The sequence below is a fragment of the Nicotiana tabacum genome, chromosome 15, assembly GCF_000715075.1.
Source record: "Nicotiana tabacum cultivar K326 chromosome 15, ASM71507v2, whole genome shotgun sequence".
Lineage (NCBI taxonomy): Eukaryota > Viridiplantae > Streptophyta > Magnoliopsida > Solanales > Solanaceae > Nicotiana > Nicotiana tabacum.
In genome coordinates, this window is record NC_134094.1 from 82,453,853 (window position 1) to 82,469,398 (window position 15,546).

Consider the following 15,546-nt stretch of genomic DNA (forward strand, 5'->3'; position numbering starts at 1 on the left):
TGTATATATATATATATATATATATATATATATATATATATATATATGTATATATATATATATATATATATATATAACCAAAAGTATTTTCGACACACTAATTGAGCAGAATACTGATGCCCTCGTCGCGTTAAAATTTTGGATCTCCCTTATATGTAGACCCTGCAACAATTGGGGCTAGTTTGTATGAATGCCTTTTTATCTTACAAATAATAAAAGGCATGTTAAGCTATCATTTCTCCACTTCTTGAAGATTATGTTTGAATAACAAAGCTCCTTCTTGAGCTCTTCTACAAAAACTTTCTTACAGATTTTTTCAAATACAAGCATATCAGGCTAAAACTTGAACAAGTGGAATTAGTTGTCATGAATATGCTTATTTAGGTGCTTTTTAGTGGCGAAGTTTTGTCTCATTTCTGGAAGTGAACTGTGTAAAGGGTAACTGATATTGCTAAGGATTCCATGTATAGAATTGATATTCCAGTAGAATTAGGAGACTTGATCTCCAAGAGTTTCCTTGTAGACTTATGAGACTTGCTCTCCAAGATTTTCCTTGTGTATATATTTTGATGTAACCAGACATTCTAATAGACAGAGAGAAAGAGTTTCTACATGGTATCAGAAGCCAAAAGAGGTTAAAACAACCCACAATGTTTTTTTCTCTCTTTCTCCTTTAAACAAAAAAAATGATGGGGGATGAAACCATCGCTTCCTCAACTTCAAGTGTTGCAACAACATCTTTAGGAAATCCTTCGCTACAAAATTACTTCTCTTCTCCAAACCTTGCACATCAGTTACCGGTTAAGCTCACGTCATCAAACTTTCTGCTTTGGAAGACATAGTTTATGCCTATGGTATGCGGATATGGTCTAAACCACTATATTGATGGTAGTGAACCTGTTTCACCACATATTTTGGTCAATAATCAACCAAACCCAGCGTATAAAGTCTGGGTACGTAAAGACCAACTTGTTTTAAGTTGGATTGTTGCCTCAGTTTTTAGAGTATTTTGCCTTAATTGCTCGGAGCAGAGACTGCTCGTGCAGCTTGAGACAAACTTGTTGCTTCATATGCTTCGGGATCTAGGCCACAAATTTGTGAACTCAAGACGCAATTGCACACTCTACGATGCGATACTGCAAGTATTGAATCTTACATGCAGAAGGTAAAAGGAATCGCGGATAAGTTGGTTACATTGCAACATCCGGTTACTAATGATGATCTGGTGGAATTTGTTCTTGCTGGACTAGGCCTTGCCTATCTCCCTTTCACTAAGTCACTTGAATCGCGTCAACATGACATCAGTTTTGATGCTTTATATAGGCTCTTGTTGAATGAAGAACGACAGTTGAAAAGAGATGAATCTATTAATGTTATTGCACCCATAGCACAGTTTACTCAGAGCTTGATCCCTACTACTCGTGGTCGTGGAGGTCATGGGGGTCGAGGTCGTGGACGCTTCTCAAATCAAGGGTTTTCTCAATTTCCTCTAAATTGCAATTTTCATAATTTCACACAACGAATAAGTTTTAATGCACAATCACAAGTTTCAGATATGTCAAGGATTATTTCTCATAATTGCAAACGTAAAGGTCATATTGCACGCGTGCGCCCATCGCCCAAGACTAACAACAATAGTAACAATGTTTCTGGATGACCTACCTCCAATCTAGCCACTACCCCAACTCCACCCACATAAAATTGGTTAATGGATAGTAGCACCACGCATCACCTTACATCTGAGCTTGATAACAAAGGTATTCATTCTGAGTACCAAGGTCCCGAAGAAGTAACTCTAGGTAATGGTTCCAAACCCCCTATTTCCTACATAGGTAAAAGTTGTATTCTTGTTTGTGATAAGAAGTTCATGCTGGATAATATCTTACACGTGCCTAATGCTACTCAAAATCTGTTATCTATTAGTTCTTTTACTAAGTCTAACCAAGTTTCAATTGAATTTTTTCCTAATGATTATTTGATAAAGGACTTGGCAATGAGGGACACTCTGCACACGGGGTCACGTAGTGGAGAACTATATTTTCTTCGTGTATCGAAACCAGGCTCACCCGCTGCTCATTCTGCATCACTTGGCATTTCGCATGCTCGTCTGGCTCACGCATCTTATCCTATAGTTCAACAAGTTTTGCAGTCTCATGTTTTTGAGTTTACCCTCTCTTAAATCTTCTAGTTTATGTCCTACATGTGCTGTTAGTAAGATTCATAAAATTCCTTTTAGTGAGTCTAGCTTTCAAGCCTCAAAGCCTCTAGATTTAATTTGTTCGGATGTTTGGGGCCTAGCTCCAGTTGTCTCCAATGATGGTTATCGCTATTATGTGATTTTTATTTGATTATTTTAGTAAATACACCTGGATTTACTTTCTTCGATTTAAATCTGAAGTACTTTCTATAATTATTTAATTCCGGACAATTGTTTAAAAGTACTTTGGTCCAAAATTTGATCACGACCAACTATGCCTTGTAAGAAGGACTAAGCGGTTTCTGCAAATATAACCCGGTTCAAGTCCGGAGTCGAATCCCACAGGGAACTAACCTATTTACTACAACCTTAAATAATATTAATGAGAAGCTCAGACAACTTCCAGATACAATAGTTTTATGAATAATCAGTGAAATTTATTTAGCCAAGGAAAAATGACAATAAAATTAGCAATAATCAAGACTAAAATTGAATTCAAGGGTAAAAAGATCTAGGGCTATTGATTTCCCCAATTGCCGGATTAATTCTCAACTCTTTAGCTATAATCTCTCCGTAATACTCTATGAGGATTATGAGTTCCGGGCTACCGTAATTACCTTTCGGTCAATTACGATAATTTACTAGAAGCATTCTATCGAACTACTCTAGTTAACAATTTATGCAACTCAGAATCATCCCACCAAAGCTTCGTTATTTCTAACCCCACTTTTAAATTCAAGTAATTAATCTCTTAACTTCCCCCAAAGTGGTGTTGTTCAATAACAATCTAACCAAGTGTTCTTTCTCAAGCAACACAAGGTGAATAGACACGATTAATCGAGGGTCCTTTCAATTAACCATAATACAATACGTAATTGAACAATCATATAACAAACACAGCTCAATTATAACAAAATAGAGTCAAGACTTCATCCAACAATTGGTTCCATCAACCCTAGATAACAGATTTAGCTACTCATGCTAATGGAAAACAAATCACTAAAATAATTCATAATCAAAAAATAGAAGTATCAAGAAGAAGATGAAAACTCTTAGGAATTTATCTGTCTTCTCCCCCTCGTTCTTGCCTCAAAAATCTTCTAAAAATAGCTCTGGCTCACTTCTGGGTGAGTTTAGGTTTCATATAGGTTTAGGTTAGTCGCCTAGGAAATTACATAGATAACCCTGTGTGTTTGGCTTTCGTCCGCCCGTCCACGGTCGCGGATTCGACCGTGGATCCAGCCACAGATTTGGACTGCCTCACTACCTTGAGTTCGCGGCCCACTCCACGGCCGCGCACCTGAAGGGGTCGTTTCGCTTGCTTTTCTCACTCCTTTTCGACCTGGCTAACCTTCGATTTCCCTTTCACATTCCATGTTGACTCCAAAACACTCGTTAGCTCCCTCCTAGCTCGGAGTAGCTCCGGCAAAGCATCAAATTCTTAATTAGAGCATTTTGTTATCTTTTAGCATTCAAATATCAATAAAGTGCGGCTAAATTAGAGTTAAGTAGTGTCTAAATTGCATGAATATAGCCTACTATGAACACCCCACACTTAAACCATTGCTCGTCCCCGAGCAATCAAACCACACTCTAAGAGGCTTCACTGAGCGACTTCCCTACTCGTCACACCAAGAATATTTCACATAAATTGAATACATTAGTGCAACATCTACACCTCAAGAGTTGACTCCCTCTAGCCACGCAATGTTCCTAACTGGCTTACTTACTCTATATCAAAGGTCCAGACTTACCTCTCCTTCATGAATCAAGTACCTGCTCACAACAAAAGAGACTCATTTCACAATCAGTAAAATTCACACACACTGAGGAACTTTAAAAGGAACAGAATTCACTCACCCTCAGAAATGACATTCTTGTGCCACAGAAAACGCACTATAGGCTTGCCCGTAGTGTACGACTTTACTAATTGAGCTCACTCAATCTAGGATCAAGTAGGACTTTATTTGGATGTAATGTAGGTTGTAGGTTGGGTAGGATATATTTGGATATATAGTAGTAACTATACCTCCCTAAGTACTTTAATACATTTATTTTACAATCAAGTCCACACCTAAGTTAAACCAATATTTTCATTTTTTTAAACACCATATATACCACCCCACACTTCTTTTTTGAGCACAATCACCTTAAAAGCCACCAAAGATTTATTACCAATCAACATGATACACTATTAACAATGTTCTTCTCTTTTTTTTTCTTTTTTTTTTCCAAGTGGCCTTTTCCAACAGGATTTATTTTTCTTCTTATTTCCTAGTTCCACTCAAAAGCTCCATTAACTACCCCACACTTTATCCTTTGTAAATTCATAGTATTTCCAGTGCTTACAAGAGGTAAAGGATTCAAAAAGATGGTTAATTCAAACAAGGGATAGGGCTTGTAATGTGGTTGCCAAGGAAACAAGATTATAGGCTCAACGGGGTTAACTATGGTACATAGCAAATAGGTGGGTGGAGTATGTATATATATGGTTCAACAAAGAAATGCCTATATCACTTCCCTGACTAAACAAGACTACCATTTCGCTTTGCAGACATACAGGGCAAGTTCTAGGCATTAAATGTCGTGCACAGAATATAACAAGCCTCCCACACACATGGCACATAACTCATTCCAGATTAGATCATCAAACACTCAGATCAGGGTATTTCAGCCAAATTAAGAACATACATTTTAAGGCCTTCTTACAAGAGTCAAAAAATGAGCCTAAGCGTCATACTAAAGTAACCGCTATATTCAAGGCATTACAAAATCAAACAAGGATTCCTATTTTAATTCTGTCCATAGCCCATAAGTTCCTATCTAAAAAAAAATAAAAAGCTAACTACACCCGGTTCAAACAAAACCCTTGGAAAAGAACCGTGGGGGAATTGTTACACTACTACAAAAGAAAATCTTTTTTTTTTCTTTCGACTTTAGTCCCTCAAGAAACCCGTCAAATGATTTCTATCGTTGGGCCAAGTCAAAATTGATTTATACAAATAAACTACGAAACTATCTACATACAATAAAGTATCCCCCACCCCACACTTAAAAAGATGGCATGTCCCCATGTCATACAAAGTAAAGTAATGTGAGGTAAAGGAACTTTCCTAGTGGATCAGTCTTGATCGGAGACAGTGCCAGGGTCGAGATGACATGCTCTCCCCAGCACACGCAGCCAGCCCATAATTTTCTTTTCTGACTTCGCATTTTGGGTTGCCAAAGCATCAACTCTGGTCCCAATTCTGTGATGGAAGTGCGCAGTTTTCCCATGTCTTGTTCTAGGGCTGTCATTCGCGTGCTCCGTCTGACCTGAGATAGTCCTTCAGCCACTGCAGCTTGTTCCTGTGGGGGTGAGGAAGATTCAACCTCCTCCTGCCCTTCGTCGCCCTCTTCCGACGCATTAGAATCATCACTATGAGCTGCTCCTGGTGCCACCGGGTCTTTCCCGATGGTCACTTTGTCTGCCCGTAACTTTGCTTCTTTCTTTACCATGCCATCCGCATTTGGGTTCTCAGGCACCCTTATTGCCCGGCACAATCTAGTGATTAGAGAGGGGAAAAAGAACCCATACCTCTTCTGTGTTGAACGGACGAACATCTCAGACTGAAGAACCTTGGCCACATCTAAGTCGGGGCCACTCACGAAGCACCATATCAAGGCTGCTCTCGGACCATTTACCTCCGTGGTGTTGTGGGATGGCAGTAAGCGATTGTTGATGATGTACAACCAGCATTTTCCTTCAAAAGTGAGTGAGTAAGAGTGTAGCTTTGATCCCGACACAACCCACACTACCTTTTTGTCTGGTGCACAGATAGTTCTGAAAAACCTGTTCCATGTGATGGGTTCTCTCCTGTAAGTATCATAGAAATCTTTCTCCCCTTTGAATTTAGGCAATCGATACACTCTCCTGATGGCTTCTAATGAGGCATCCACCATCGTGTGTCGCACAGTGCATATTTTATCCTCATGTTCGGGCAGTTGGCATAGAACTCCCGAACAAGCATCAAGTTACCCTCCTCCGTCTCTTCGAAAAAACTGTCCAATCTGCACCTGATCAACTCCCGATACATATTAGGGCATTCATCCTGGAGGGATGCCCTGTCAATACCCCTTTCCGGTATAGGATTTTTAGTGGCCTTCAAACTGAAACGGTCTTGGGCAGCTCTGGAGACAAACCTGGTACGATCAAACTGAGTTGCACTGGTCTGTGCCTGTCCCCGAGATGAGCCTCCATGACCACTTGATGAGGCCCCGGTAGCGCGTCTCTTCCTTGAGGGTTACATTTTACCTACACAATAAATACTACTATCACTGGATAGAGGAATATGTGTCACAATGGCGGTTACTCAGACTTCACTCGCACAATTGGTCACAATTTATCTTCAACACTCATTAAGGCAAATCAACAAACAGATAGTGTGCATATGTACCCCCAAGTCACCCAAAGATCCAATCAATCCCAACAATGGCTTCCTCCAAATCAATCAATTCAAATAGCCTCCATATACCACATATAAACCACAATCCAAATCCCAAATAAAAGTACCTATGATTTTACTACCCTATACAGAAAAGGAAAATAAAATTAAAAAAACAAATACTAATAAAGAGGAATAAAATCATGTACTTACTTGGAGATCTTGAGAAGAACGGAGGTTGGAGATCGGTTGAGTGGAGAAGAGAAGGAAGGAGAAGAGTTTTGTGATAAAAGGAAAATATGGGGGAAAGGAAGGGTTTGGGTTCTTGAGGTTAGGGAGGGAAAAAGAGAAGTGGGGGTGGGGGGAGTGAGGGGTTTGGGTTCTTGATGTTAGGAAGGGAAGAAGAGAAGTTGGGGGGGGAGGGGGATGAGGGGTTTGGTTTCTTAGGGTTAGGAAGGGAAGTGGGGTGGGGGGGGGGAATGAGGGGTTTGGGTTCTTAGAGTTAGGAAGGGAAGAAGAGAAGTGGGGGAAGGGGGTTTGGGTTAAGGAAAAGAAGGGGTTGGGGGATTAAAATAAAAAAACTTACCTGGACAAGTTCGGACTTACCGCCCCAATCCGCGGCCACGGATTCTAGGCAGAGGGGGTCCCAAAATCCGCGGCCCAATCCGCGGTCCAATCCGCAGTCGCGGACGCGGGGCAGAACACAGGCCTAAATTCGCGGTCCAATCCGCGGCCGCGGATATCCGTCTCCAGCCAAATTTTGTGTTTGCCACATTTTTTACCTAGTCTTGGGTTAATTTCGACCCCCAAATCCTTCTGATGCACGTGATCTTTGCCCTGCACACTAGTAGGTTGGTCAAAGTCGTTCAAAATCAATTACAACAAACAAATTAAGAAAAAAAATAGGTTGCCTCCCAAAAAGCGCCTAAGTTAACGTCGCGGTGCGACGATTTACAACAAACTATGGGTTGCCTCCCAGGAAGCGCCTGATTTAACGTCGCGACATGACGCAGGCTTTTCTTATCACTCCTCGTTCACGTACTGGAACTCTTCCAAAGTTATCACCACTTTATCCCCTTTGTTTCAACCTTTGCCCATTTACCGTGAACTTGGTGGTCCCATCTTCGGATTCAATCTCCACAGCTCCGCTTGAGAACACTTGCACCACTCTGAAGGGTCCTGACCATCTGGACTTCAACTTACCCGAAAACAACCTCAATCTTGAGTTGTATAACAATACTATATCTCCGGGCTTGAAGTTCCGATCTAAGATGTGCTTATCATGGATCATTTTCATCTTTTCTTTGTATAATCTGGCATTTTCAAAAGCATGGAACCTGAATTCCTCGAGCTCATGTAACTCAGTGACTCTGCTGGTGCCTGCGATCTCTATATCCAGATTCAGCTGCCGTAGTGCCCAAAGTGCTTTATGTTCGAGCTCTACCGGAAGGTGGCATGCCTTTCCAAACACCAAATGCATCATCCAGCTTCTTTGCCCAATCGGTCCTTGTTGCATTCACTGTCTTTGTCAGGACACTTTTAATTTCTCTATTATACACTTCAACTTGCCCGCTCATCTGTGGGTGGTACGGTGTGGCTACTTTGTGGCGAACTCCATACTTTTTCAACAGACGTGCGAATGCTCTATTGCAAAAATGGGTTCCACCATCACTGATTATAGCTTTCGAGGTGCCAAAACGTGTGAAGATGTTTTTCTTTAGGAAACTTGTTACACTTGTTGCATCATTGGTTGGGAGAGCCACTGCTTCGACCCACTTGGAGACATAGTCAACCGCTACCAATATATATTTGTTACCATATGAGCTGACGAACGGCCCCATAAAGTTGATCCCCCACATGTCAAAAACCTCCACCTCTTGAATTGTTATCATCGGCATCTCGTGATGGCGAGATATGTTGCCTGTCCTTTGGCATTCATCGCAACTTTTGACCCTAGCATGGGCATCCTTGAACAGAGTAGGCCAATACAATCCTGATTCCAACACTTTTGCTGCTGTCTGAATTCCTCTAAAGTGTCCACCATATGGTGAAGCATGGCAAGCCTGCAAAACAGAAGGTTGATCTTTCTCGGGGATACACCTCCGGATTATGTTATCTACACATATTTTAAACAATAGAGGTTCGTCCCAATAAAAGGCTCGACAGTCGTGAAAGAACTTTTTCTTTTGAATTGAGGAGAGTTCATAAGGTACAATACCGCTTGCTAAATAGTTAGCAATATCAACATACCAGGGCATCTCCTCCATTATCACAGAAAGTAACTGTTCATCCAGGAATGTCTCTGTTATATCTTCAACCTCCATTCTCTTTTCAGCTCCTTCCAATCTTGAGAGGTGGTCTGCCAATTGATTGTCTGTCCCCTTTCTATCACAAATTTCCAGATTGAATTCTTGTAGCAAAAGAACCCAGCGAATCAAGCATGGCTTTGACTCCTTATTTGCTATCAAGTACCTAATTACTGCATGGTCAGTATAAACAATAACTTTTGAACCAATTAAGTATGACCTGAATTTGTCGAAGGCAAACACTATAGCCAGCATTTCCTTTTCTGTTACAGTGTAATTGAGTTGTGCACCGCTAAGCGTCCTGCTTGCATAGTAAATCGGGTGCATCATCTTGTCTTTTTGCTGCCCCAAGACTGCTCCTATAGCATAATCACTGGCGTCGCACATGAGCTCGAATGGTTGCTCCCAGTTGGGTGCAACAATGATGGGTGCAATTATCAGTCTCTTCTTCATCCCCTCAAATGCCAACCTACAATCATTAGAAAACACAAAGGGCTGATCCTTTTCAAGAAGTTTACATAAAGGGTTAGCAATTTTGGAAATATCTTTTATGAATCGCCTGTAGAACCCGGCGTGCCCAAGGAAACTTCTCACTGCCATGACCGAAGTGGGCGGTGGTAATTTCTCAATCACATCAACTTTAGCATGGTCGACCTCAATTCCCTTACTAGACACTCGATGCCCCAAAACTATTCCTTCTTGTACCATAAAATGGCACTATTCCCAATTCAGCACCAAATTTGTCTCCACGCATCTTTTGATCACTCTTCTTAAATTGTGAAGACAATCTTCAAATGAATCCCCCACCACGGAGAAATAATCCATAAACACCTCCATAATATCCTCGTTGGAATGTAGCCGGTGCATTGTAAAGTCCAAAGGGCATTCTCCGAAAGGCAAAGATGCCATATGGACAAGTGAAGGATGTTTTCTCTCTGTCTTCCGGGGCTATTGAGATCTGGTTATACCCCGAATATCTATCCAAGAAATAGAAGTGGGACCGCCCATCTAACCTGTCCAACATTTGGTCAATGAAAGGTAATGGGAAATGGTCCTTTCGAATGGCTATGTTCAATTTCCGATAGTCCATGCAAATCCGTCACCCCGTGACTATACGAGTCGAGATCAACTCGTTATTCTCATTTTGTACGACCGTCATTCCTCCCTTTTTTGGCATACATTGGACAGGACTGACCTAGTGGCTATCAGAGATAGGGAAGATGATACCCGCATCCAGCCACTTGATCACTCCCTTCTTTACTACTTCCTTCATATTTGGGTTCAGACGCCGTTGATGTTCCCTGGAAGGTTTGTGCCCCTCTTCTAGAAGAATCTTGTGCATGCAAAAGGCTGGGCTGATACCCTTTATGTCTGCCATGGTCCAACCAATGGCAGTCTTACATTCTTGCAATACCTTCAATAGTTGCTCTACCTGCACAGCTAGCAAACCAGATGATATAGTAACAGGAAAAGTAGAATTAGGCCCCAAGAAAGCGTACCTGAGGTGGGCTGGAAGCGGTTTCAGGTCCAGCTATGGTGGCTCCTCTATTGATGGTTTTGCAGGTGGTGTTGCTCTCTCTTCTAAGCGTAGGGGCTCGAACTGAGGTTCCCTTTTCCAGAATCCTTGACCTTCGAGAGCCATGACCCACTCTGCCAACCCTTCACCGTCCATCTCTTCCAAATTCATCAAGTAGGCTTCTAGTGGATCCTTGACATTAAGGGTCTCATCCTCTTCTTGCAGTATCACATCTACGGCCTCCACTAGTGAGCAGTTTGCAAATTCACTGGGTCTCCTCACGGATTGTTGAACATTGAATATTATTTCTTCATTGTTCAACCTCATTTTCAACTCTCCAGTTTCACAATCAATTAATGCTCTCCCAGTGTCTTCTTTATATTCTTTAATTGCCATTATTATCAACTTCCATTGTCTTTGTTATTGTCATTATACCGTTATTTGGCTAAATTCCGCACTACTCGGGTTCCCGATCCTAACAAATTGGTATCAGAGCCAGATCTAATCGGGTTAGTTTAAATAACCAAAATGACTCTAACAAAGTCTTATGTTGAGAAATTTGACCGAAGTGCAAACTTCAGAATGTGGCAATTAAAGATGGAAGCTATCCTAATTCAGGATGGCTTAGATTTGGCACTACAAGAGAAGGAAAAGATGCCGGATAAAATGACGGACGAGGAGTTTGCCGTCATAGACAAAAAGGCAAAAGCAAGTATTATTTTAAATCTTTCAAATGAGGTTTTGCGTGAAGTTGCAGTAGAAAGCTCAGCCAAAGGCATATGGGAAAAGCTTAAAACCCTATATATGAAAAGAACAGTAGAAAACAGACTTTACCTAAAGCAAAAACTCTACATTTTTCGTATGGCTGAAGGTACCTCTATACTTACTCATCTTGATACTTTTGATTCTCTTCTTATGGATTTAAGTAACATAGATGCTGAAATCAAAGATGAGGATCAAGCTGTGTTATTACTTATTTCCTTACCCCAATCGTTTAAACATATAAGAGATACTATGCTTTATGGAAAGGATAATATCTCTTATAAAGATATCAAATCTATTTTGAAATCAAAAGAACAAATAGATAGAGATATTACTGGGGAAACTAGTGGGAACCAAGGGGAAGGCTTATTCATAAGAGGTAGATCCAATAAGAAAGATTCAAGTAGTGAGAAACCTAAATCAAGGTCAAAATCCAGATACAGAAATGTCATGTGCAAATATTGTCATAAGAAAGGTCACATTATTTCTGAATGCTTTAAATTGAAAAACAAAGAAAAGCATACAGAAAAAAAAATGAGCACAAAAATATTGACACTGCCGAAGCAAGTGTAGCTGCTGATGAGACTGAGAGAACTATTTTTTTAGCAACTAATAATAGTTTCAAATCTAACAATGAGTGGATTTTAGATTCGGGTTGTTCTTATCATATGTGTCCGAGTCGGGATTTATTTACCATATATGAATCTATTGGAGTTGGAGTTGTCTTGATGGGCAACAATGCTGCCTGCAAAGTTATTGGAAAAGGTACAGTTCGAATCAAAATGCACGATGGTGTGGTGAGAACTCTCATCGATGTTAGACATGTTCCTGACTTGAAGAAAAATCTCATCTCTTTGGACACTCTAGAATCTCTTGGGTGCAAGTACACAGGTAAAGGTGGAGTTCTGAAAATTTCTCATGGTGCTCTTGTGATCATGAAAGCACGCAGATCTGGTACGTTGTATACTCTTTTGGGATCGACTATTACAGGTGCTGCTGCAGTTTTAATATCAGATAAATCAAATTCTGACATCACCAAATTGTGACATATGCGATTGGGGCATATGAGTGAAAAAGGTCTTTCCATCCTTAGTAAAAGAGGTCTCTTATGTGGCCAAAATACCGAAAATATGGAGTTCTGTGAACATTGTGTGTTCGGGAAGCAGAAAAGAGTCAGCTTCAAATCTCCAGCGATTCATAGAACAAAAGGTACTTTGGATTACATTCATTTAGATCTTTGGGGTCCTTCACGTACCCCATCAAAAGGTGGTGCCAGGTATATGTTAACTTTCATTGATGATTATTTAAGGAAAGTTTGGGTTTATTTCCTGAAAAATAAAAGTGATGTTTTCTTAAATTTCAAACAATGGAAAGTTTTGATTGAGAAGCAAACAGGAAAACAGGTTAAGCGCCTTAGAACAGATAATGGTTTGGAATTTTGTAATGATGAATTCAATGAATTTTGCAAGAATGAAGGAATTACTCGACATCGTACTGTGAGAATGACACCTCAGCAAAATGGCGTGTCAGAAAGGATGAATAGAACTCTTTTGGAAAGGGCTCGTTGCATGATTTCAAATGCTGGATTGACAAACGCCTTTTGGACAGAAGCTATCTCTACAGCTTGTTATATTGTCAACCGAGCTCCTTCTGCACCTTTGAACTTTAAGACTCCAGAGGAAATATGGTCAGGTACTCCTGCTAATTATTCTGATTTAAAGATATTTGGTTGCCCTGCATACATGCATGTAAATGATGGAAAATTAGAGCCAAGGGCTAAAAAGTGTATTTTCCTTGGGTAGGCATCTGGGGTGAAAGGATACCGACTATGGTATCCTGATCCCACGGCACCAAAATTTATAATTAGCAGAGATGTAACTTTTGATGAATCCTCTATGTTACATTCTAGAAAAGAGTCTTCTAGTTCTTGTAATACATATAGAGGAAAGAGTACACAGAACCAGGTGGAGATTGAGATTGGCATTCCTTCTGAGCCAAGCTTATCGACTTTGGAGCAAAATACAGTTGAAACTCCTGAAGTTGAGACAGAAGCTGAAATTCCTGAAGTTGAGACTCCTGAAGTTGAACCAGAAGAAGAGGAGTATTCTATAGCCAAACATAGACCAAGAAGAGAAGGTAAACAACCATTAAGGCTTGGAGATTATGTTGCATTTTCTTTTTTAGTTGCACAGGAAACTAAAGAAATTGGAGAACCATCAAAATATTCAGAAGCAGTTTCTGGTGCTGACTCAGCCAAGTGGCTGATTGCAATAAATGAAGAAATTGAGTCTCTCCACAAGAATGGTATTTGGTCTCTTGTGAAGCCGCCATCAGGAAAAAGAATTGTTGGTTGCAAATGGGTCTTCAAGAAAAATGATGGCATTCCAGGGGTTGAAGATGCGAGGTATAAGGCACGATTAGTTGCAAAGGGCTATAGTCATGTACAAGGAGTTGATTTTAATGATATTTTCTCACCTGTTGTTAAACATAGCTCTATTCGTGTCTTGCTTGCCTTCGTTGCCATGTATGATTTAGAATTAGAACAACTTAATGTTAAGACAACTTTCTTACATGGCGAACTTGAGGAACAAATATACATGCATCAACCCGAAGGATTTGAAATTGAAGGAAAAGGAGATCATGTTTGCTTGTTGAAGAAATCCTTGTACGGATTAAAGCATTCTCCAAGGCAATGGTATAAAAGGTTTGATTCCTTTATGTTGGGTCATGGTTATTCGAGGAGCATGTATGATAGTTGTGTTTACTTCCGGAAGTTAACTGATGGTTCATTTATGTACCTATTATTATATGTTGATGACATGCTCATTGCTGCTAAGGATTTAACAGAAATTCACAATTTGAAAAGTCAGTTGAAAAGTGAATTTGAGATGAAAGATTTGAGAGCAGCTAAGAAAATCCTTGGCATAGAGATCAAAAGAGATCGAAAAGCCAACAGGCTTTTTCTGACCCAGAAGAAGTACTTGGAGAAAGTCTTGGAGAGGTTTGGCATGAAAGATGTTAAACCAGTTAGTACCCCTCTTGCTGCTCATTTTAAGTTATCAGCTGCTCAGTCCCCGCAGTCGAGGAAGAAGAGAGGTACATGGCACAGGTTCCTTATTCCAGTGCAGTCGGCAGTATTATGTATGCAATAGTTTGTACATGTCCAAACATTTCACAAGCAGTGAGCTTGGTAAGCCGGTATATGGCTTGCCCTGGTAAAGCACATTGGCATGCTGTGAAATGGATTCTCAGATACTTGCGAGGTACTTCAAACACATGTTTGGAGTTTGGGAGAAATACTAACACTTTGGTTAGTTTTGTAGACTCAGATTATGCAGGTGATCTTGACAAAAGAAAATCCCTGACAGGCTATGTATTTTGCATCGGTGGTTGCGCTATTAGTTGGAAAGCTACATTACAATATGTAGTAGCTTTATCTACTACCGAAGCAGAATATATGGCAGTGACCGAGGCGACCAAAGAAGCTTTATGGTTGAAGGGTCTATTTGCGGAACTCAATTTACACTAAAGTGGTATTACCATTTTCTGTGATAGTCAAAGTGCCATTCACTTGACTAAAGATCAAATGTATCATGAGAGGACGAAGCACATTGATATAAAGTATCATTTCATCCGAGAAACCATTGCTGAAAGAAAAGTTTCTGTTCAGAAGATCAACACTAGAGACCATCCTGCTGACATGTTCACAAAACCTCTTCCAGTGTCCAAGTTCAAGCTTTGCCTGAACTTGATTGGCATTTATGAAGAATAATTTTGCCCATTGGGGTTTTTGCGGAGAAGGTGGAGCAAATTTACTATATATAAGCCGAAATTAGGCCAAGGTGGAGATTTGTAATATGGCCAAATTTTCATGACATTTGCCATGACATAATATCCATTATTAGGCTAAGGATTTCTTGCTATAAATAAATGAGTTTCTCCTAATTTGTAAACACACCAATTCAAGAGCTTTTCACTCTTGTCTTTCTTTCTCCTCCTTTATTTCATTATAGAGTATTTTGTAAGAGAGTGAGTGTTGGAAAATACTTGTATGAATCCTTTCTTTGGAGTGATCTTGTGAGGTTATTCTCTTGGGGTATTTGGGATTAATTAGAGTATTTACTCTAATTTTATACTCTCTTTTGTACTCTTGTTGGTATAGTGAAATTACTCCTCTCCGCTTATGGACGTAGGTCACCTTGACCGAACCACGTTAAATTTGTGTCTTCTTTATATTCTTTAATTGCCGTTATTATCAACTTCCATTGTCTTTGTTATTGTCATTATACCGTTGTTTGGCTAAATTTCGTGCTACCAGGGTTCCCGATCCTAACAAAACAT

The 15,546-nt window shown here is 40.2% G+C and overlaps 1 protein-coding gene across 1 annotated transcript; it reads left to right on the forward strand.

Annotated features, from left to right (window-relative positions):
- Positions 1–1,156: 1,156 nt before the first annotated feature.
- On the forward strand, positions 1,157–1,657 carry LOC142169699 (uncharacterized). Its single transcript, XM_075231601.1, has one exon. The coding sequence runs from the start codon at positions 1,157–1,159 to the stop codon at positions 1,655–1,657; it is 501 nt and encodes a 166-aa protein (XP_075087702.1).
- Positions 1,658–15,546: the final 13,889 nt, after the last annotated feature.